The sequence below is a fragment of the Wolffia australiana genome, chromosome 7, assembly GCF_029677425.1.
Source record: "Wolffia australiana isolate 7733 chromosome 7, ASM2967742v1".
Lineage (NCBI taxonomy): Eukaryota > Viridiplantae > Streptophyta > Magnoliopsida > Alismatales > Araceae > Wolffia > Wolffia australiana.
Window position 1 is genome coordinate 5,621,077 of NC_135841.1, and position 25,530 is coordinate 5,646,606.

The 25,530-nt window shown below is 41.4% G+C and overlaps 1 protein-coding gene and 1 pseudogene across 2 annotated transcripts; both read left to right on the plus strand.

Moving 5' to 3' along the window:
- Positions 1–3,668: 3,668 nt before the first annotated feature.
- Positions 3,669–4,143, plus strand: LOC144705980 (uncharacterized). The gene is made up of 2 exons (XM_078578864.1): positions 3,669–3,773; positions 3,856–4,143. Exons 1-2 carry the CDS (start codon positions 3,669–3,671, stop codon positions 4,141–4,143), a joined length of 393 nt encoding a protein of 130 aa, XP_078434990.1.
- A 13,794-nt stretch (positions 4,144–17,937) lies between these two features.
- On the plus strand, positions 17,938–18,731 carry LOC144705667 (uncharacterized; annotated as a pseudogene). The gene is made up of 2 exons (XR_013582077.1): positions 17,938–18,032; positions 18,115–18,731. The product of XR_013582077.1 is annotated as an uncharacterized LOC144705667 (transcript).
- Positions 18,732–25,530: the final 6,799 nt, after the last annotated feature.

Below are 25,530 nucleotides of genomic sequence, written 5' to 3' on the forward strand. Positions count from 1 at the left end.
ACTATTTCAATTATAGATAAAACACAAGGTATATTATCATGAGAACAGAATTCTGTAACTGATGATAACAATTCAGCAGTTTATACTGATAAAATACATCACTCACTGGTACAAAATTTCAACACTGAATGTGCAACGAGACAATCGTATGTCAACATAAGTATTGAATAAACACACGGATAAATCTTTATCAAATTCAGTATATCTCATTATACAAGAAATTTCTCGTACACTTGATCATACACATTAGCTATGAGTAACTCTTAATGTAAAGAAACTTTAGTGATATTTAAATTCAGGAGAATACCCGCATATCATTTTCAGCTATCAAGGATCCTGTTCCAGAATGCTTATTTACAAGCCGAGGATGCATTGAGCCAACTACTTACATCGAAGAATCCAAGAATAACAACTAGATGGAAGCGATGAAAGTTGAATATGATGCTCTCATTCAAAACAAAACCTGGGTCATGAGCTCTCATCAGTACTGAATCATATTGTGATTAAGCACACTACAATATGATTACTTTTGTCATGAGCTATTAGCAAAAACTGGAAAATTCATCAGATTGATGTGTCAAATACATTTCTACATGGGGAGCTAGAAGAAAAAGTCTACATGGAGCAACCTCCTGGTTTCAAAGACACTTCACACCCTGATTTCATTTGCTTGCTTAAAAATTAATATATGGTTTAAAGCAATCAACTCGAGCATGGTTTCATAAATTGTCATCATCACTTCAATCTCTTAGTTTTATCAATTCTAAAACGGATGCATCTATGTTTTTCAGACAAGATGGGAACCCAGTTTTCATTCTAATATATGATGATGATATTTGAATAATGTCTCCTGAAACTAATGAAATAAAAAATATTGTGTGTAAATTACATGAACAATTTTCAATCTGTGATCTTTGTCCTACTAAATACTTTATTGGAATAGAATTGGTACCACATCAAAAGGGGTTTATCCTTATTCAATCGATGTACTTTTTGTCTATACTAAAAATATAAAACATGGAAAATTGCGGTGTGACAACATGAGTGCCACATATATGGCTACCAATCTGATGTTTCATGCTCGCACGAAACACATACAAATTGATTATCATTCCGTACGTGAACAACTGGCAGCCAAAGCTCTGAGAGTGCAATTCGCTGACAATAATCATCAATTGTCAGACTCACTAACAAAATTGCTTGCAAATAATATTTTTTCTTTTCTCAGTAACATTCACAATGTCATCTGTAATGATCTTGCAGGGGGGTGTTAAGGAGCTTAACTCACCATTGACTCGCCACTTCAACGAAGCAGCGGCTAGTAGGACATATTATAAGATTAGTCTAGTAATAAAAGAACACGTACCTTATACTCGTTAAGAGAATTAGTGGCTAGGATTCAATATAGGAAAAGATAGACGGCTAGAATTCAACATAGACAGTAAAAGATAGACGGTCAGGATTCAATCTAGACAGGAAACAGATAGACAGTAGAGCCATTATAGCATGGTATAATGGCTAGTATTGTTCGAACAACTTAAATGTAGATATTGTTATTATTTAGGCAGTATAAAAAGAAACCAACATCTACCCCTTTGATTTCCTGAAAATACAATGACTAACTACTCTCTCATCTTCTTGAGCCCTCTCTCCTACTCTGTCTTTATCCTCTATCTCTTTCACACTCTATCTTCTCTCTTCATGTTCCTGCGCAAGGCAGAACAAAACTCAAAATTAAAAACACGGACAGAGGAAGATCTTAAAGAACAAAAATCTCTCGCAACATATAAAATCTTCTGACGGCGCCTGCGGTATGAAGGATGTATTGGCAACGACAAGTAAATCAATACACTGTTGTTGGATCAACTCCCACAGTCAAAACCTTCAAATTTGTTTCGCTTTTCTTTCTAGGTTCAGACGCACCACCGAGATATCTGTATAAACCTAAAATACTCAGCACTACATGAGTGACTTAGAAATACCCGTACTCCAGCTTCACCCTCCTCTCCACTTTTTTGCATGCCCTTCTGAAACCTAATAATGGGAAGAACACCATCAATATTAGAGATCGTCAAACGTAATCCATCACGTCACATGTCACCATGACAGTCACGTGACGAATGACGTGATGATGACGATGACGAAATGCAAGGGGCATGATGGTGGCGGTTACGTGTGACGGGCTGTGCGTGATAGTGACGTGATGGTGACGGGATAGCCCGTACGTGTGATGTGATGAAAGGTCCGGCACGGATGACATCTGTGACGGAATTTTAATGAATTTTTCTAATGAATTTAGGGACAATAAAGAATACAAATCTTATTGTTTTGTTAAATACATTTCAATAATTAATTTGTTGTCAGGGAAATGTGTATAACCTTTTTTAAAATAAGGATTTAGTGACACATTCTTTAATAGAATTGAAGAATTGATTACGGATTAAAATTTCATAATTACATTTTAATAATGAGAATTATGAATATAATAATTGATAAATTAATGTATTGATGGAAAAATGAAGGATTTTGTGACTTATGGTTAAACATGTGATTATCAAAGTAATGCAGTAAAATTGGGAGTATAAATAATTTTATAATTAAGTTATTGATTAAAAATTTTAATACTTAGCAATTTTTTTCTTGACAAACTGATTTTCCAGAGCAAATGAAAAATTCACCCATTCATCATTGTTTTTGTAGTTTATGATGTATATGCGTCATGCCTCCAGAAATAAACATCAGCTGCGCTTCAATCTAAAATCCAAAATCCTTGTACATCAGAAAGAGAAATATATTGGGCAAAATACCAGTTTTGATCTAGGGAAATTCGGTGACAAATTTACAAAAAATCTCAATTAAATCTTCACTGAATCAGACATCATTAACGACCGAATCCTGATCTTGAATTCTTTTAAAAGATAACCGCATCCCAAACAATCCAGAGAAATGCATCACAAGAACCACCGATTTGATCTACCATTTTCGACTCAAATGACCAATAAAGGTACAAATTATGGCACACAAGCGAGGGATCGGCCTCAGAAGTAACCCAAAACGAGAGCGTTCAAATTACCTTTAGACTTGAAAATATTTCTGAAATTGAAGGTAGTACGGAACGAATGCATCCATAAATACGATATCAGACAACCCTATAACTCTCTCTCCCTATCTAAAATTTCATGAAAAACAACAAAAATTTTGCACAACTAACCCTGAGAGAGCAAAGAATTGCAACCCTCTGCAGAAGATCAACGTGTTCTCCGACGGTCAAAGTTCTGACTTCGAGTTTGACTTTGACAGGCTTCTGACTTGGAGTTCCGACTTCCAACTTCGACTTGGCAAGTGGCGATTGGCACGTTCTACTTCGACTCGACCTAAAGGGAGTAGGGAACTTCGGCGGTTCCACCAATTGACAGATTCGACGCGGAGAATTGGATTTATTTTACTATGTTTATTAAGACATTATTTCCATCACCGGTGATGGTTACAGCGTCATAGCAACAGTGACGTGACGGAATGAGGATCAATGGTGACGCGGTGGGAATGTGACAGAATTTTTATAAACCCTCAGACATGCGATGAGATAGTGACGTGACGAACATTTCATCATGTCACTGTTTGTCACAAATCATCACCCATCCTGTCACAACCGGGGTGTCACGTCCCAGATGTGCCATTCCCTAATCAGCACTCACCGCGAAGGCACCAAGATCCACATCGCCAACAAGCACTATCGCCTGAAGACCATCAAGCTTTTGGAGGATCTCAACATGGCCCGGGGCCTGCTTCCCATTCCTTCAGAACTTAGAAGAGATCGACATCAACTAACGCACTAGCTTCATTTGGCTGCGCCAGAAGAAGGCCCTCAACTACACCTTTCGCAAGTTGGGGTGCCTCGTCTCTATTGGCGCCAAGGTCACCGGCTTTAAGGAGGACTGCCCAATGCGCCAAGTGATCGGTACCAAATCCAAGGAGCTTCTCATGTGGATATGGTTGGGAGAGTTCTACGTCAACCCTAAAGACACAAGCAAGATCACTTTCCAGATGCCTAAAGGTCTGTCAAAAACATACCCTATGTCTGCCTTTGAGCTCAAGGAGGAGGCAAGCATGAGAGCTACCTGGTCACATCTGTCGACTCCGTGATCTAGTTCACACTGTGACCCTTGTGAGGATGTTGAATTGTTATACTGATTTCATGAGTTGGTTTTAAGCCTTTACCCATTGGATGACAAAGGAATTTATTGTGTCATGGAATTAGGTGCCTTAGGAAAAATAATTCCTCCATCAAACAGGTTCTCCAATAAATCTCGTGTCAATATCACTGTAAATATTTATTTATTGTAGTGTGACTTACACATTTCCAATCTCTTTTCATTAAGCACACGTTTTAATGGTGACACTAAAACCACCACCCTATGTTTGTTTCTTCCATTCCAAAGGCGGTACTACTTATTTCTGTCTTTATTTTTTAGGGAAAATCGTAGAAAGAAAATCTAGAGCTTTATTTTTCTTGCAATTTTCTGGGATATTACTATTGTTTCAATCAAACTAGACGCCCAACGTGGCCCATTTACATAAGAATCTTGCACCAGCAGGGGCAAATATGTGAAAGAGAGAGATTCCATGTTGATATAGATTTTTGTCCACTCGATTCAAACAACCAAACTCACAGGGCCGGGTGCGCTATAGCCACATTCAGCTAACCATATCCCTCGACTTGTGGTTTGCTATGCCAAGGTGTGCGCCCAGGCTGCTAATTCAATCTCAATCCTTACCTTAGCATCTGACATCTTTATGTCAGCCAGATTTGGCTTCCAAATCTCCATCCGCTGACGGATTTACTTTCTTCCCAAGATTAAATATGTACTTGATCACTTGCAACTAAGAGCTAATAAAATGCTGATTTCATCATATTTTTGGCAAGTAAAATGTCAACCCTTGCTAAGTAATCATAACTGAGATTATAGTGATTGATTAAAATTTAGCAATTAGGTGATTTCAAGTCTCTGTTTTTAAATCACCTAGAGTAATTTGGTTGCACTTTGAAATTGCAAGGGTTGACATTTTACTTGCCATTTACAAGACTTAACTATCTCCCAAGTATATAAAAATCTGGCCATCTAAATTTTGCTTTCTCTACCCTAATTCGACCAAAAGTTAAATTTCACCATCGCCCTCCAAGGGTTCGACAACTTACTTGAGCACTAAGGGATAAATAAATTTTATTGGTTAAGCTCAAAAACCCTTAAATAACAACATTACACATACATTTTTCGAGCTTATCAGTACTCATTTGATATGACTTTTCAAGCATAATGCCCGATAAGGAGTAGACAATCTGGCGTAGGAGACCACATTAGAGTAGGGATGTAAAGTACAAGAACATCGGAGTAGTCTGGAAGAAGAAGCCTCGATGCTCCAAGAGAGGGCAATTCTTGAATCTTTAATTCTCGACCTTGGAGTAGTCTCGACGAGGGCGGTTGAACACGTCTTCATGGAGTGGTCTCGACGTGAAGGCGCGGGCTCTAATCCACGGAGTAGTCTCAACGTGGAGCGAGAATAACTACTTCTCTCTATACTCTAATTCCTATCTACGCTAAGATAGAACGAGAGACAACTTTTGAATTTTCTTCAAAAGAGCGATCAGAAGAGGAAGATCATCTGACGGCGGACTGGAGGAGGGCGCAGATTGGTCTTCAATATGGGGCTCAAGGGAGGATGAGCTAGGAGCGGGAAGAAGAGGAAGAGGTGAAGACGTCAAAGGTTCCGTTAGTAAAGCTGGGATAGGAGCAGAAGGTAGTGGAAGAGGCAAGTCAGGAGGAGGAGAAAGAGTAGCCAGATCAATAGAGGAAGGAGTAGTAGTTCCTGCATGTTTGCCAGGAGATGAAGATGTCGGAAAGAAAGGGGTCGTCTCATGAAAGGTAACATCAGCAGATACAATATATCATTGACTTTTAGGAAGATAGATCTGGTATCTCTTCTGCATGCGAGAGTAGTCAACAAACATTCCCTTTATTGCCCGTGGAGCAAGTTTAGATTTTGTGGCCAAGTGGTCATGAGCAAAAGCCACACAACCAAATATACGAGGTGGTAAGAGAAAATGTTATCGCTCTGGATGAAGTCGATGAAGAGGGATAGCACCACCAAGAGGTGTAGAAGGAAGGCGGTTGATGCGAAATGCCGATGTCATAATTGCATCTACCCAGAACTCAGGGGGAGGATAAGCTAGGAGTGTATGAGTCATGTCAATAAAATGTCAATATTTCCTTTCAGCGACGCCGTTCTGTTGAGAAGTATGGGGCCATGATGTTTGGTGAATAATACTAGTTGCCACGCACAGATATTGAAAGTCACGTTGAACAAGTTCTGCTGCATTGTCCGTGCGGATGATCTTTGGAGTGCACGAGTACTGAGTCGAAGTCTCCTGAAGAAACTAGCAGATCCTCGGAAGAACATCGGTGTGGTCGGTGAGGAGATATACCTAAGACACTCGGGAGTAGTCATCAATAAGAACCATATAGTAGCGAAAACCAAGTTTAGATGGTATGCGCGAAGGTCCCCAAATATCGCAATGAACTAAATCAAAAGCCTTCACACTAATAGATTCAGTATTTTGAAAGGTAGTACGATGATGTTTTCCCATCTGATATGACTCACAAACAATATCTTTAACAGTAACCCAAGGAAGAGCTTGACGGAGCTTCGTGATCTCAGGATGGCCAAGGCGACGGTGCCAGTCAAGAGAGGAAGAAGAATGGGAGAGGTGATAGGAAAGTCTAGGGGAGGGGTTATTAGAAATGAGCTCGTAAACACCACCCCGAGTCTTATGCCCCAAACCAATCTGTGCGCCGCTCCTCAAGTCCTGAAACACATAGTGATAGGGCAAAAACGTCATGGAGCATAAAATAGCCTCAGTCAATGTATTAATAGATATAAGGTTGACTGGAAAGCCCGGCATATAAAGAACATCATGAAGCAGAAGCTGAGATGTAGGAGATGTAGTGACTTTCCCAGTAACCGAACAGGATCGCCCATCAGCAACAAAAATTGATTCAGCGTGAGGAAGTGTGGCCAGACGCGAGAGAATAGTGTCATCACCTATGACGTGACTGGAGGCCCTGGAGTCAATAATCCAAGATCCAGAAGAAGTAGAAGAAGAAGCAGTACCTAGACCAGAGGGAGAAGTACCAAGTGTAGCAGTGGTAAGGGCTACGAGATGGGCCGGAGAGCCACCATGCGAGGCGATAGGAGGACCACCATGGGAAGAAGCTGAAGAAGAAGAAAGACATGACGAGGATGTCCAGGTGGATAGCCCCACTTCTGATAGCATTTAGCAGACGAGTGCGTTGGTCGAGAGCAATGGATGCAAGGAGGGCCAACATACTTGCTACGACGACGATCATAAGGGCGATCATCCGATGTTTGAGAACTACCATAACTTCTTCCGGGAGTGGCAAGAAGTGCAGGGGCGGATGCAAAAAGTGTCGAGGAATCAGATGATGCGATAGGGGTGGACGAAGAGGGTCCCTGGGTAGGAGTAAGGCTGTCCACTCATTGCGCCGCATTAAAAACATCAGCCAGAGAAGGAAGAGTCGCACCACTCAGGATGGACCCCGTATATGAGTACTAATTGCAGAGGGAATGGAGTTAAGGAATATAGAAACCTGTAACTCCTCCCGATAACATCGTTGCTCCGCGAGATCCAGAGTATATGGCTGATAAACCTGAAGCCCAGAATCACATCCTCAAAGAGTAGCATATACCATCTCGAGAGAGCCCTTTGAACCTTGAAGTTTAAACATCCGCTCGAAGATGTCAATGGTAGAGGTGATGTTACTTTTCGGGCCATACATTCTGAAGAGCTCGTCGCATATCTTCTTTGTCGGGGAGATAAGTTGGAGTGAGTCTGCGAGATCTGGAGAAAGCATCTTTAATAACCGTGACGTAGCAGTACGATCATGGGTAGTTCAATGTGCATACTACGGATCCTCGGGTGACAGTGGATCCTCCATCAGAAGGGACTCATGATGATGTATTTGGAGAAGTCGACAAAAAATCGCCGACCATGTGATATAATTGGAGCCCTTTCCAGAGAAAATAGAACATGGCGCCTGCAACTGTGAGATAAATGGACTGACGGGCCCTGTATTAGCCGGTGCAGAAATATGATGAGATGTGGGAGAGTCTGCAGAATATTCCATGAGAAATTGCTGGAAGACGATGCGCCGAGGATAATCACGTCAATAGGGCTGCCACCATGAGTAAGAGGAGGTAGGCGGTGTGAAGATATTGGAAGAATGAAGACCCCCTTGAAGAAGAATGAAGAGAGGGGAATTGGGAAGAGAATAAAGAATAAGAGGAAAGTAGAATACCCAGTCGGGAGTACGTCCGCAGCCGGGAAGAGAAGAGAAATAGAAGATGAATGACAAGAAGGATTAGAAGAGGGTGAAGAAGAGAGATCGGCCGTGAGATGGAGGGATAGGTGGGAAGAGATTAGAAGAGATTAGAAGAAGGGGAGGTGGGGTCGGCTAAAGAGAATAAGAGAAATGGCCGTGGAAGGGGAAAATAGAGAAATGGTCGTAGAAGACGGAAGGTAGAAGAAGAGAAATGGTCGTAGACCGGGGGAGGGGGGCAAGGAGAAGAAGAGAAATGGCCGTAGAAGGTGGAACGAGAAGAATCAATGGGAAGAAGAACTTCAAGGGGATTTGCCACCTGGAGCTCTGATACCATCTTGAAGAATGATGAAGATGAACAATCGTGATACATTCAGGAAAGAAAGAAGAGAAGAAGAAGAAGGAGAGAGGGAGAGGAGATCGTGGAGATAGTGGAGGTGGTTACTGACCATGTTCACAAGAGAGAGAGGGAGAGAGAGGGAGAATTGCTCTAGCAGTTATTACACTACACCTATCTCCATCTTTCTAAGATTACATGTACTGATATATCAATATCTTTCAATTGTTCTATCTATCATTGGATATTTATCTCCCTATAAACACTCATCTTTCCATGCATTTTTATTTCACTTTATACATGTATTTTGCTCTTTTAATATATCCAACCTGGTTGTGTATTAATTTGTTATATTTCACTCTATTGATATTCTTTTTTTATATACTTAGTCTTTTGACTTAAGTATACCCTATATTCATCAACTGATATATATTTTTTTATTTAGTAGGAAAGTGAATGGCTACTATAATTGCTAAGTCACACATTAGAATAAAGAATAAAGCATAACAATTTTTTCACTTCCGTTCTAGATAGTTATGTCTTCATAGGTCTAAAGATCACGCCAAAAAAGCCAAAGAATCTATCTCCCTTGACATAGACATAAGTGAATTTTGAATACACAATGTTTACACATTGAGTTCAAAGTTGCCTATTAACCAACCTGGAGAATTCCTGACCCATGTTCCTATCTATCATGCAAGATGCTTCCTTCTACTCAGCACGCCTCCCCACCTTCACATGAATATAACCATATTATGATGTCGTCATCATGCACTAATTTTTTGGGTGGATTTCTGAAATTGCTTCTACCTAAAGCCACCGTTATTGCCTATAGCTGCCCAACCTTGAGTAACACCATCATGATGCAGCCAGTATCTGGCTCATGTCTATCTCCACATAACCCATCTGTAGCGAGCATCTCACCCCACCTCCACTGATGTTTCTGGATTGTAGAAAGTGTGGCACGCAACTTCCACTATCAGGAAATAATCTACCCATGGGGACACTATTGGACATCCACTAAATCCACATACGTCATGCCATTGTTTGCAGTCTGCATCTATGACCATTGTCATCCTGTCATCTTCGTACAACAACCTTCAACGGCGCTTCATCTTTTCTTACTGCATTCATCTTTGCCATCCTCACCACCTGCTTCATGCACCACTGTGTTGCATCAATTTCTTCATCCACATGAAGCACTGCATTTTGCAGAATTTCTGAGAAACAGGAACTTCGGCTAGAGACCTAACAGATATAGGGGAAGAGAGAGAGGGATAGACAGAAAGACAGTCAGATAGATATAATCGTTTCCTTTCCATATCAATACAGGTCATCCTAGAAAAGTTACAACCATTCACATTATGTTTTTTTGCTAGGTCAAGATTATCAAATAGAGAAGGATCTCCTTCATCTCGCTATCTATCGCTCTTTCTAACAGTTCGGTTGCAAGAACTTCATGGCGGGTTAAAAAAAAGAGTGTACTTTTATTATAAGATTATTGAGTGAAATTCATTGTTGTCTATTGAAGGGTATTGCATGTATCAAAATATTGAATAAAAATTATCGTAGACAGAGATTATTTATGAGAGTGATTAATTCCATCCATTAAAATATGTGTTTGTGTTTTGTGATTTTAAAAGTATAAATAAATATTACATACTACGTTTGATGAAAAACTAAAATGTTTCTGGCATTACATCAATTTTTTTCATTTTTGCGTTAAATTGCAATAGACAACACCCCAATGCATAATTGGCACAAAGGAGTTTTCTACTAAAGTAATTAGGTAGTCAAATATAGCGAGGCAAATATAAATCACCTTTTGACTTACTTTAAAAATACAAAAATGTGGGCTGAATATGCCTTTAGTTTTTAATAATCTAAATTTAATAATAAAAAAATTAATATCGTACAAGTTTATTTGAAAAAGGTTGCAATGAATTAATAAAGACGTCATAGTCATCCACCAATATAAAAGGTGTTTTTACTCAATCTTGTCATTGTAATAAATAAATATAATACTATCAAACTTCTTCTGAGGATATTTATATTCTTACAGTTTTACTTTGAAAGTGGTGAATCTGAACTAAAATACCACTTGCGTGAGACCTCTAGGCCCATGTATTAGTCTAGCTAACAACTCGGGTGGCTCAATAACCTTCATTGGCCTTCAAACTTAATCAAGTATATCATCATAGAGATTTCTTAATGGCAAACCAATCAGTACGGAGCCAATCAGGTTCCATGCGACACCTTGCTCTCTAGAATATACAAAAGAGTATGTATCAACTTGCTCATGAAACTTGTATATTATCAATAATTGTGTGTATATTCCATCAGCTGCTTGATCCTCGTAGGTTTTCTTTGGTTATGGTGAACTCTCAAACCCTGATGCATCACCCAAGTTAGTATTGATGCACTCAAAGATCATCAAAGACCTTTACTCTGATTTCCACAACCTGGGCCAAGGACTTCATCACATCATCACAACTAACTCTTTATGACAAGGAGCGTCCACTATTGACCCTTAGTTTCTCCACAATAATGGCTACAAGACCTAGTGTATTAATCATATGAGTGAGACTAGATAGTAATATTGTAGCCAATTACTTTGATCCCATCCTGGTTTATAATTTTGATATAAATATCTTGAACACATGCTTAAAGACAAGTGATATATGTACTATTATCATAATTTCCTAAGTCCGATCAGGTATCCATTGTGTAATTGGCTTGACATCAACATATATTTTGATCATGAGAAGTGGTTTACTATAGGTTTCAAATACTATGTTACTTTTTCAAACTGCTTCACAGTTAAATTCACTATTGCGATTGGAAAACTTGATCTATCCATTATGGACCTGTCCTGGCGGCCACATATATTTCGTCCATTAGAAGGGGTTAAGTATAGGTTTATCTCATATTCTATCATTTTTTCAAACTAGTTTTTGCACAAACCTGAAATGAAAAACCATTTTTCTAGTGCTTATGATAAACATAGGCATCAATTTGGAAGTTGATGAAGGCCTCGCACATTCTCTTACAAGGCACCTGCCGAAATTGATCATCCCATGCCCTCACCTATAAAGGTTGACACTTCCAAAAACCATGATACCAAACATCTTGGATGACTATTGATCGAGTAGTAACGTTCAAGGTCTCTTTTTGAGTCACTTTCTATCGCTTATACTATACATATATCTCTCAGTCCAACTATCTTTCTATCTCTAGCTGCATCTCTCTCCAACAATGTATACCACTATCTCTATGTCTTTCTCTGCCACTATCTATCTCTAGATCCTTCCATCTGTAATATGCACTCAGCTCTCTGTATGTGCATAAATATATGTCTCTTGCTCCATTTATATGTCTCTCTTTGTATGGCAATCTATCTAATATCTTTGTACACTCATTTTTGTATCTTTACCTCTATCGTTAATTCTTTGTCATCTACTTCATCTTGTTATTTCTCTGAACAATTCAGTTAACTCTAGATATATCAATAAACACCTATATGCTTTTTCCCATTTGATGTAGAACTGACTGGGAAAGCAAAGAGTTACCGTCAAGGTTAACTGTACAGATTCGAGCAAAAAGTAAGAAACATTTTTCATTGATTTTTGAATAATCTTGTCTTGATAATTTGGAATGTCACACAAAAAATCTAGATAAGCACCCTAGTCATCGGGGAATTTAATATAGAGAAGGTTTTCACTATGAATTGCTACGGCCGCCGCTCTATGACACCCACTAGGCTAATGCCTCCCCAAACTTGGTATATGTTTATCCCACTCATTGTTTGCTTGTATTCAGCACATCGGCCCGCCTCCATAGGCACACCACCGTATTATGATATTATCATCATTCATGTAGTTTCCTTTGGATCCCTGACGTCGCTGCCACCTAAAATGGATGCTCTCACCTGTAGCCACTATTGATGTAGTGCCCAAAACACCACCTGCATGATGCTGCCAGGAGCTGGCTTGTTTTTATCCCACACATCAGCTGCATGTACGCAAGTGATGGGGGACCATCCAACTGACGCCGGGATGGGACGAGTCCAACCACGCCCGGCTGCTCGCGCCGATGCTCGCCACAAGGGGTTTAAGAACTCCGCGTAAGCATCCTCTATCTTCGTATTTTATTTGGTTTGTCTTGTTTTAATTTTCGTTCTTGGATTTTACGGACTGGGCCGGTGTTTTGGGCCTCGTCCATGCTATGTTTTTCCTTTTGCTTGTAACCGTTGAAGAGAGGCCGAACCACGTCTCGCGACGGTTCGTCCTCTCCACGACCTCACTTGGCACCTATCCTCACTATATAAGGAGATAGCATGCCCAAGTGAAAGCAGGCAATTGTTGAAGAAAATTCAAAAGTTGTCTCTCGTTCTATCTTAGCGTAGATAGGAATTAGAGTATAGAGAGAAGTAGTTATTCTCGCTCCACGTTGAGACTACTCCGTGGATTAGAGCCCGCGCCTTCACGTCGAGACCACTCCGTGAAGACGTGTTCAACCGCCCTCGTCGAGACTACTCCAAGGTCGAGAATTAAAGATTCAAGAATTGCCCTCTCTTGGAGCATCGAGGCTTCTTCTTCCAGACTACTCCGATGTTAACTAGAAGTTCCAAGAAAGTGCCAACGTTGGGGGTGTCGTCGCCTGCAACCCCTCGTCGAGATTACTCCGGGGGTGTGCTGTCATCGTCTCCCGCCAAGATCCCGCCATCCGCCATCAAGAATTCTCCAGCAGATCGAGAAACTGCCCGCTCCTTTGGAGTTTCTTGATTGGTTATTCTTCAAGAACTCCTTTCTTGGAGGTTGTCGCTCATCCTGTGCAGCTGCTCCACCACCGCCATCGTCAGCATCGCCGGTGCCCCGCTCCACCTCGACCTCAGCCGTGCCTGCCGTGCGCCGACCCATCCCTGCCCGTGCGCTCTACTTCGCCAGCGCGCGTAAGCCCCGCCCGCGCCCCAGCGCGACAGCACCCGCGCGCCACATCCCCAGCAGGACCGCGCCCACGTGCCACGCCCCAGCGCGACCGCGCCCGCGCACCCGTTGCCTTGTGCGCTCACGCCCCGGCGTCTCTGTATCGCACGCGCGCCGGCAGCCCTACACGTCTGTCCCACGCACACCCGCGTTCCTACGCACATGTGCCCGTCCGCGCCGCGACCCCCTCCTCACCACCGCGCCTCCGCACATGTGCACGACTGCACCGGCACGCCGCCATCGATCATTCCAACGACGTCTCATTGGGCCCCCGTCCTCCTTGAGCCAGTCACCTTGACGAGTCTTGCTCGTCGGCCAAATCTTCAATCGACTTCGCCATCGTGGGCTATCGATAACAAGGTACCTGCTCGTCTCTCCTTCATTAAATTCCTGTATTCTTACACCTTGCAGCGCCGTCTCCCGCTATCTCTTCCTCTGCCTTGGATTACTACGATAATTGCTATAGGGTAACCACCGTGTCGAGAGATAGGACTTCTTTGCGGTAGAAGGTTACTCGTTAATCCTTAGACACTGGACAACTCAGGGCCGTCAAACGCCCCTCACTCGTAGACGACGTATTTGATCTCGAAGGGTCATTGGGAGTTTAATCTGATCAATATCTTTCTTAGTTGACGTCATTGCTCACCAAGGGTTTTCTAATCTACATTCATTCCATATCATTAACTGCGAATTCACTCACCATTGCTCCTGTGACGTAATACGAGCCATCAGATCCAGGAACACTTTTCGTATTACATTAGCAAGTCAATGTGGCCCTCCTCTAAATGCACGTCATCCACCGTTAGTGGGTGTGGCATCCCAACTCCACTATTGTTGCTTGCTTCTAAAAATGCATGGCCCTCACCTTCAACTATCAGACACAAACCTGCCCATTATCACATTTTTATTGGTCTCCATCCATCACCGTCATCATTCCATATTTTCTATCACCACTGTCCTTGTTGCCTTCATTTTGATCATCGTCATTACCCGTTTCACACACTTTTGTCCTGCATAATAATCTCTCTATCACAATGAAGAGAGATTTCCCTCCACATGAGGCAGCTGATTTTGCCACTTATACTCTTAGAAAGCAACCATGCTGTTAGGGACCTAAAGAGAGGCCGATGAAGAGAGAGAAAGAGCCAAAAATAGACCAAGATAATGAGTGACAAAAGGAAATAGATAATTCGTTCCTTTCTCGTCAATCTTAGTTATACTGGAATAGAAACAATCATCCACATTTTTAAGTTTGATAGGTCAAGATTATTCTACATAAAAGATTCTCTTTCATCCCATTCCTGTCCATAGTTTCCATCTCTCTCCCTCTCTTTCTCTCTCTCTCACTCCCTCTCTCTCTCTATATATATATAGAGAGAGAGAGATTATTTTTTTCTTACTCTTTCTCTTTCATTTTTCGCTCACTCTCTCTTTCATTTTTTGCTCTCTTCCTCTCTCTCCGTCCCTCTCTGTTTGTTTCCCTCTCTCATTGTCCCTCTCTCTCTCTCTTTCTCTATATATAAACATATCCCTCTCTCTCCCTCTGTGTGTGTGTGTGTGTGTGTTGCTCTCATTTTTCTCTTACTCTTTCTCTTTCATTTTTCGCTCACTCTCTCTTTCATTTTTTGCTCTCTGCCTCTCTCTCCGTCCCTCTCTCTTTGTTTCCCTCTCTCATTGGCTCTCTCTCTCTTTCTCTTTATCTTTATTTGCCATTACTATTTCTCTCTCTCTATATACCCTCTCTCTCCCTCTGTGTGTGTGTGTGTGTTGCTCTCATTTTTCTCTTACTCTTTCTCTTTCATTTTTCGCTCACTCTCTCTTTCATTTTTTGCTCTCTTTCTCTCTCTCCGTCCCTCTCTCTTTGTTTCCCTCTCTCATTGTCTCTCTCTCTCTCTTTCTCTCTATCTTTATTTCCCATTACTCTTTCTCTCTCTCTTTCACGCTCTCTTTGTTTTCTCTCTCTCTTTCTCTCCCTCTTTTCCTCTCCCTTTCTTTGTCTCTTTCTCTCTATCTCTTACTCCATTACTCTGTATCTTTCTCGCTACCCCTCTCTCATTTCTTTCTCTCTTTCTCTATATCCCTCTCTCCTTTTATCTGTCTCTTTGTCTCTATCTCTATCTCCTTTTCTCTCTTTTTTTCTATATGTATTTCTCTTCCTCTCTCTCTGTCTCTGTCTATCTATCCATTTATCTATCTCCCTATCTCTCCCTATCTCTCCCTATCTCTCCCTATCTCTCCCGCTCTCTCTCTCTCTCTCCGCGACAGTTGGCTTGCGCTATTCATATCTTCTCATGTCTTTAGCTAGTCCTCTTCCAGTATCTCTCTCAGATTAAACGGCTATACCTCTTAACTTATGGTTCACGAGTGGACGATTATAATCGATTGAACTCAAGCGGTATCGCGGTGTTTAAAGTCAACCGGATAGAAAAGCCGGAGAATAAGTGGCCCACCAAGTTCGCTGCCGTATCCCCTCTCTCTCTCTCTCTCTCTCTCTCTCTCTCTCTCTCTCTCTCTCTCTCTCTCTCTCTCTCTCTCTCTCTCTCTCTCTCTCTCTCTCTCTCTCTCTCTCTCTCTCTCTCTCTCTCTCTCTCTCTCTCTCTCTCTCTCTTTCTCTCTATCTCTCTCTCTCTCTCTCTCTCTCTCTCTCTCTCTCTCTCTCTCTCTCTCTCTCTCTCTCTCTCTCTCTCTCTCTCTCTCTCTCTCTCTCTCTCTCTCTCTCTCTCTCTCTCTCTCTCTCTCTCTCTCTCTGTCTCTCTCTCTCTCTCTCTGTCTCTCTCTCTCTCTCTATCTCTATCTCTATCTCTATCTCCGTCTATCTCTCTCTCTCTCTCTCTCTCTCTCTCTGTTGCTCTCATTTTTCTCTCTCTCTGTCTTTCATTTTTGGCTCACTCTCTCCTTCATTTTTCGTTCTCTTTCTCTCTTTCTCTCTCTCCGTCCCTCTTTCTTTGTTCCCTCTCTCATTGTCTCTCTCTCTCTATCTCTATCTCTATCTCTATCTCCGTCTATCTCTCTCTCTCTCTCTCTCTCTCCCTCTCTCTCTCTCTCTCTCTCTCTCTCTCTCTCTCCCTCTCTCTCTCTCTCTCTCTCTCTCTCTCTCTCTCTCTCTCTCTCTCTCTCTCTCTCTCTCTCTCTCTCTCTCTCTCTCTCTCTCTCTCTCTCTCTCTCTCTCTCTCTCTCTCTCTCTCTCTCTCTCTCTCTCTCTCTCTCTCTCTCTCTCTGTCTCTCTCTCTCTCTCTCTCTCTCTCTCTCTCACTCTCTTCCGCTCTCTCTCTCTCTCTCTCTCCCTCTCTCTCTCTCTCTCTCTCTCTCTCCCTCTCTCTCTCTCTCTCTGTCTTTCTCTCCATTTCTCTCTCTCTGTCTTTCATTTTTGGCTCACTCTCTCTTTCATTTTTCGTTCTCTTTCTCTCTTTCTCTCTCTCCGTCCCTCTTTCTTTGTTCCCTCTCTCATTGTCGCTCTCTCTCTATCTCTATCTCTATCTCTATCTCTCTCTCTCTATCTCTCTCTCTCTCTCTCTCTCTCTCTCTCTCTCTCTCTCTCTCTCTCTCTCTCTCTCTCTCTCTCTCTCTCTCTCTCTCTCTCTCTCTCTCTCTCTCTCTCTCTCTCTCTCTCTCTCTCTCTCTCTCTCTCTCTCTCTCTCTCTCTCTCTCTCTCTCTCTCTCTCTCTCTCTCTGTTGCTCTCATTTTTCTCTCTCTCTGTCTTTCATTTTTGGCTCACTCTCCTTCATTTTTCGTTCTCTTTCTCTCTTTCTCTCTCTCCGTCCCTCTTTCTTTGTTCCCTCTCTCATTGTCTCTCTCTCTCTATCTCTATCTCTATCTCTATCTCCGTCTATCTATTTATCTATCTCTCTCTCTCTCTTTCTCTCTCTCCGGGACAGTTTGCTTGCTCTATTCATGTCTTCTCATGTCTTTAGCTAGTCCTCTTCCAGTATCTCTCTGCGATTAAACGCCTATACCTCTTCAATTGTGGTTTACGAGTGGACAATTGAAATCGATTGTACTCAAGCGGTATCGCGGTTTTTAAGTCAACCCGATAGAAAAGCCGGAGAATAAGTGCCCCACCAAGTTCGGTGCGGTGTTGCCGCGGACGGTGCCATTAAACGCCGGCTTATCTACCTTTTACGAATACGCCGTATCCGTTCAGGCAAATAACGAGGGACTAAGAGTTTGAAGGACAAACGGCTGCCTCAACAAGGCAAAACGAGAGACAGCGCCAGCGGTACGATGGACTGATCTGCAGAGAAACGGACGTCAATGCGATGTTGTGGGATCAATCCGACATGTCAAAACCTTCAGATTCATTTCCCTTTTCTTTTCAGGTACTGATGTACCTTCGAGATATCTGTATATACATAGACGATTCACCAGTACGCTATTGGCTTATAAATACCCATACTCCAGCTTCGGCACCTTCATCACTTTCTTGCGAGTCCTTCTCAAACCTTACAATGGCGAAGAACACTATCGACGCTCACCGCGAAGGGGCGGAAATCTGCAGGGGCGACGAGCTCTGCCGCCAGAAGACCATCCAGCTTTTGGAGGAGCTCAACATGCCTCGGGGCCTGCTTCCCATTCAGAACGTAGAAGAGATCGGCATCAACCGCCGAACCGGCTTCGTTTGGCTGCGGCAGAAGAAGGCCTCAACTACACCTTCCGCAAGGCGGGGCGCCTCGTCTCCTTCGGCGCCGAGGTCACCGGCTTCGTGGAGGACCGCCGAATGCGCCAAGTAACGGGCGTAAAATCCAAGGAGCTTCTCATGTGGATATCTCTGGGAGAGTTCTACGTCGATCCCAAAGACATCACCAAGATTACTTTCAGGACGCCTGTGGGTCTGTCGAAAACATACCCCGCGTCTGCCTTTGAACTCGAGGAGCAGGGAAGCATGAGAGCTACTGCATAGTCCGTGCTCTACTTCGAACAGTGCCCTCGAAGAGGATGTTGAATTGATATATTTATTTTGATGCATTATTATTTTTCTCTACTCATTTGATGACAATGGAATGCACTATGCCATGGAATATCCACATCTTCCCTCCGCTTCTAAGGAGAAAGCTCAACGTCTCCTCTCCGCTTGTGCTTGAGGAAGATGAGCCAGCAAAGCCGCCTGGATTAAATCTAGGTTCAAACATAGATAAAACCAAAGATAACAGTGTTTAGATTAAACCGTACGTAGGAACACGGAAAGGATTCATTCCAACGTTTTACGGATATGATTGAAATAGAAAATTTTCCATTATACTGTACTACAAATACGAACTAATTTTAAAGACACAAGTGTAGAATCATAACAATCTTAACCATTTTCTGGTGTCCTTATCTCTCTCCTCTCTCGCTCTCTCCTCCTCATCTATCGTTATTCTTGTTCTTGATCTTAATCTCTCAAGCTCTAGATCTGAAGCTCTTCTCAGCCCACATCCATCAGCGCGGTCATCCCACCATCTTTATCGCCACCATCTTCTAATGGGCTTCATCTTTTCAGTCACCACCATCCTCTCCCACTACATCTTTTCAGTCACCACCATCCTCGCCGTGTTCATCTTCCCCACGTTACCACCTCTCTCGTACACTTCCGCCAAGAATCAAAATTTCTCTCCATGTAAAGGTCCTTGTTTTGCCGCAGATGCCTCCAAATGGGAACTGCAGCTGGAGACCTAAATGAAGAGGAGTTAGCAACTCGCCAAAAGACAACAAGGAGCTGACCTGGACCAATAGGAACATTAATAAAGAGTAGCTAGTAAAATTCAGACACGTACCCTTGTACTCATTCTGAGAATAGTTGTTAGGATTAAATATAGGATTAAACATAGTTGTAGGATTGGACATTTTTGGGTTTAAAAATAGATAGGAATACACGTAGATAGGATCCAACGGCTACAATTCATTTTGTGGTAGCCATTATATTTTTTATAACGGCTACGATTGTAACAGAGTATCTTTATATATTTACAATTATAACTTTAGACTATAAATACCAAGGAATATCAATCACCAAAGTAAGGAATAATAATGACCTTGATCGCACATCTTTTATTTTTTCTCTTCTTCCTTATCCTCTCATCTCATCTTGTTCTTGAGTGGGAGGGGAATTCTTGCATGGTATCAGAGTAATAGGTAAAGATCGAGATGGCTGAAGCAAACTCTTCAACTACCAATCCCCCTGGGTCTACCTGTTGGACAAGTCCAAGTGGCAATTCCTACAAGAATCATAATCAACCCGAAGCTGAGCAGCAACAATTACCAGATTTGGAAAAGCGCGGTGCTTCCAATGCTAAACGGATATGATTTAACAAAATTCATTGAAGGTGTTTCACCCCCAATTTCTACTGCAGATGCTTAAGGGAACGTGATAGAAAACACAGAATTCAAGAAGTGGTGGAGGACAGATCAACAAATCGTAGAATGTCTTCATTAAACCAATTCTGAGTGTGTCCTTTCATACAAAAGCAAGACAAGATCGTGAAACGAGGCCTGGGAAAAGTTAGAAAATACATTTGTTGGGTGGAATCAAGTCAGAGTGATGGAGCTCCAAAGGCTATTCCACAATATGAATAAAGGATCATGAACCATAGATGAGTATATAAGACATTTAAATATGTGGTTGAATCACTAGAGCAGATGGGATATCTTATTTTTACAAAAACTATCCGACCAATAAACCCTTGGGATATCTTGAATATAAGCTCATACTTGTAAAAATAAAGTTTTGCTTGACCCCGAGTAAACGAGCTCGAGGTGTTCTCAATTGGCAAAACCTCCAATGTGCTCTCCATCAGTGAAGCCTCACTAAGGGGTTCTCAATCAGCGAAGCATCTAAAGACTAAGATGTTCTCAATCGACGAAGCCTCCTAGTTGTTCGCAATCGGTGAAGCCTCCAAGGTGTTCTCAATCGGCAAAGCCTCCATAGACTGAGCTGAGGAGTTCTCAATTGGCGAAGCCTCCATGGACTGAACTGAGGAGTTCTCAATCGGCGAAGCCTTCAAGTACTGAACTGAGGATTTTTCAATACACAAAGCCTCACACCCAAGACTTGCTTGCTCATTTTATTTTAATTATAATTTTAACTTTTATAAATTATATTAATTATAATTATAATTTTTATAATTTTATTCTTAATTATAATTTAAAATTTTATTATTATTTTAATTATAATTAAAACTTCTATGATTATTTAAACTTACACCCTACAAGTGTATTTTTTAAAATACAAGTGTATTCGCTGATTGATGAGAACAAAAAAGTGAGTAAATAAATACTAGGCACCCATAATATCATAGGGTATAAATAAAAGGGTTATCAGAACAAAGCAAGCCATAAGAATAGGATTTAAACACAGATATATTGTAATCGTAAATATGTAAAAATAGGGCTAAAATTAGATCGTAAAAGATTAAATAATCATGCAAGTTTTAATTATAATTAGAATAATAAAAATTTTCAATTATAATTAGAATAAAAAAATTTTAAAGTATAATTAAAAACAAAATTATAAAATTTAAAATTAAAATTAAAAAATAAATAAAATTTAAAATTATAATTAAAATAAAATGAGCTAACAAGTCTTGGGTGTGAGGCTTCACTGATTGAAAAATCCTCAGCTCACTTCTTGGAGGCTTCGCTGATTGAGAACTCCTCAGCTCAGTCCATGGAGGCTTCGTCGATTGAGAACACCTTGGAGGCTTCGCCGATTGAGAACACCTAGGAGGCTTCACCGATTGACAACGCCTTAGTCTTTAGAGGCTTCGCAGATTGAGAACACCTAGGAGGCTTCGCCGATTGAGAACACCTTAGTCTTTAGAGACATGGCCAATTGAGAACCCCTTAGTGAGGCTTCGCAATTTGAGAACACATTGCAGGCTTCACCGATAGATAACACCACAAGCTCATTTACTCGGAGTTAAGAAAAACTTTATTTTTACACGTATGAGCTTATATTCAAGATATATCCTAAGGGTTTATTGATCGGATAGTTCTTGTAAAGACATTTACTGAATAATCACAATTATTCATTGTTATTTATGGGGACATTCTCAAATTATTTCACATTCTGGTAATTTGTATTATGTTTTATTTATTGATGATTTTATGAAAATATACCTGGATTTATCCTCTTAAAAGGAAAAGTGATGTTTCATAATCGTGAGGAGAATCAATTTAGTTCTAAAATAAAGTATTTTCAACCAGATTTGGTTTCAGAATATCACTCTCCACATCCATCTGAAATCAAATGGAATTGTTCATAGGGTATATTGTCCTCCTACCCCTGAAATAAAACATCGAGATATAATTTAAACATCTCTTGCCTTCTTAAATCATGCTCATATTCTTGAGTGTTTTTGCAATGAAACTGTTGCTACAGCAGTTTTTCTTATAAATTGTTTAATTACACCAGTGCTTAAAAATAAGTCACCATATGCACATAACAAACTTGAAGCTAGATCAGAAAGGTATATTTTATTGGGATATAGCTCAATGCATATTGGATATTGATGCCTTTCCTTCCATTCGGGTAAACTCTTCCTCTCACAAGATGTCCTTTTTATGAAAGTTCTTTTCCATTTTTATCCATTATTAATAGTGATACAAGAGGATTATTAGGTTCCCATCCTAAGAAACCTTATGATCATGACACACATGTTTTCTCTGTGTCCTGTGTCATGATAATAATGTGTCATCAGAAACTACATCCTTAACAACTCCAATTTCTAACCTCATGCTTGATCTTACTAATAATACATATGCTTACCTGCATTCCGATTCAACTAATTTTTTTCCTGCACATTTTTGTAACCAGCCTTTGTCAATCAATAATATAAATAAAAATTATCCCAATATTCTGATTGAGAAGTATCCTGATATTGTATCTACTTTCTATTATACTCCTAAGTCAGATTTTATCATGAAAACTAAAAGTCTTCAAGATATATACAAACAAGATAATGCAGATATCTTAGATGACCAACAACAAGATTCAGTTATCTCAAAAAAATTATTTCATTGGTTCAATTAGATAACCATTTCCATGATGCTTGACCGTGAAAAAAATGGCCTTGTTGAACCTACTTATTTTACTGCTGCATCCAAAAACAACAGTTAGATGCATGCCATCACATCTGAATATAACGCACTCATGCTTTTATAATTTGGGCTTTAGTTCCACCAAATCCTAATTTTCAATGGATGCTAGTGGGTCGAGAGACTAAATTATAAACCCACTAGATAAATAAATAAACATAAATCAAGAAGGTTTTGACTTTAATGAAACCTTTAGCCCAGTTATTAAGCATACTACTATTGATATAATGTTATCCTTAGCAGTTACCAAAAATTGTAAGATATATCAACTAGATGTATCTAATGTCTTTCTTCATGGTGATATACAAGAAATAATCTTCATGGAACAAACACTAAGTTTTAAGAATAAACAATACCCAGATCAAGTATGTCATTTGAAGAAATCTCTGTATGCTTTAAAACAATCTCCATGGGTGTGGTTTACAAAATTTTCTTCTCACTTACAAAATATGGTTTTGTTGGTTCAAAAACTGACACATCCTTAATTTTAATTGACAACTTGATCGCATTTTATTTTTTATTTATGGAGATGATATTCTAATCATGGAGCAGAACAAGATGACAGTGGATCAGGCCTATAGTTTTGTGGAGAGCAATCAGTTCTACGTCGAGTTATACGTTCAGATCACCCCCACTGCTCCGGCGCCCATTTCACCAGTAGTGAACCTTGTGATCGAGTAGGGTGCTACATATCCTGGCATCCCTAGGGTTTGATGATCTATTCCAACCGCGCCACCCATGCCATCATCTAGGACCCCGATAATCACTACCACAGCACCTCAGGTGTCCCAAACACACCCACCTTCAGCAACATCAGGCGCCGCATCAGCATCATGAACTCCGACCCCTACGATCATACTACCACCTCCGGCGACTTAGCCCGCGCCTACCCCCGGCAATCTTGTGCAGCATGCCTCGATCTTCTATGTCTATGTCAAGATCAAAGGACGTACGTGCAAGGTAATCATAGATAGTGGGAGATGCATCAATGGAGTCTTTGAAGATACCCAGCCAAGCTCAGCCTCACTTGAACACCACAGTTGACTCCGTACAGTGTGTCATGGATTGAAGCCTCTACCTTTCCAGTAAGATCGTAGTGCCATGCACCATTGAAGATGAGCACTTATGATGAACGAGTGTTGTGTGACATCCTGCCAATGAAGATTGGCAGCACCATATTGGGAAGGCCATGGCTTTTCGATAATGACGTCTAATTATCATGCCGAGCGAACACATGCTCCTTGATGTATGGTGGATGATGATTGATGTGGTACCCACGTTACAATCGCTCACTCAGCCAATGCTCACCAACCCGACACCGGCAAAGCAGCCGAAGACACCGTTGATTACCATCGAGTGCGTATTTTGATGAGAACTTGATAGAGACAGTTAGGACTCCCCCGTTTCTACTCTGATAGAGGCTTCACGAGTTCCTCGTGCACCCCTACGAACCTCCGAGATCACCCCCATGCGGGACCCTCCTATTATGGCGTCGTCTGTGTCCATTACAAGATTCTCGAGCCTCGTACCGATGGAGGCTCCTCAAGCCCTTAGTGCCTCTCTGTTGGCCCCAAAGACCAATCCCATGCAAGATTTTCTTACGACACTGTTGCATCCTTCGGCGATGAGACTTTCGCGTGCCATACAGTCAAAAGGGGTCCCTACCCCGCTCGCGCCGATGCTGGTACACCTGTGCATTCCATAATCGGAGCCACTGTTGGTCCATCAGCTCGGCACTCTCGCAGCCCTACTATAGCCCCTCAATATGGGCTCCACACAGGCCTCACTAACCGCGCTTTCTCCTCCATCTACAATGAGATCCCCAATAATTGCTCGGTCACACGGGCCTCCTAGTTGTACTATATGGAACGTACTATGAAACACCATGGGAAATAACCGCACCCCTTGGGTTTGAGTGATCCCAAGAGACGAGTTGGCAATCCACATTCCTGCGAGCCGTACTCCTAGTCATATGTCGAGCTAGTTTATGGCTAGGTACCTCATAGACCCGTAGAACCTCATCCCATTAGATCTTCATACTAGGACTTCCGCGGACAGCCTTGCATTCACACCCCATGTTAGGGGCGAGCATCATGGCATTCATACCCGCATTGTCATGCAAAACAAGAAGTACAAGGTCACTACTAATGTGGATCGTAGGTCAGTTAGTTACACTGAGGAAGATTTAGTCATAGCCAGGATGAGGCCCAAGAGATACTATGTTGGGGTGGTTACGAAGCTTCACGCTCGTAGTGCCGAGCCTTTCCCGACAGTCTGTTTGGTCAGCGAGAACACCTACGTTGTGGGTATCCCGCCAGTTTGGGGGATCTGTCCCACCTTCAACATTAGCAATCTGGTCTTATATCATCCCATGCCACCCATTGTCGAGTCTCACAGCCTCTCGAGCCTTAGTAGTGATGTGAGTGAGAGACACCACCTATCCCCTCCCGTGATGTCCCTATTGACGCATGAGCATGTCGAGTCGGTACTGGAGGAGGTAAGTCATGCAACAGGGGAGTGGGTGGATCATAAACCCAAAATGTGTCGTGTAATTATATATATTTAAAGTAACTTTGGGATAATTTCATGTGTATTTTGTCAAATTTTACAGGATTTTGTATCAAATGCACTGAATAGAGCAAGTTATAAAATAATGCATTTTTATGTCATTTTCATGCATGTTCTACAATTCTAAATATTTCTTAGTAAAAATATGTTTAAGACACTGTAATTTTTAATGCTATA

Excerpts from the sequence above, each read along its gene's own strand:
- LOC144705980 (XM_078578864.1), top strand. The coding sequence starts at position 3,669 with ATGTGCCATTCCCTAATCAGCACTCACCGCGAAGGCACCAAGATCCAC. Across the intron at positions 3,774-3,855 it reads TTTTGGAGGATCTCAACATG|AAGAAGGCCCTCAACTACAC; the intron begins GCCCGGGGCCTG and ends TGGCTGCGCCAG.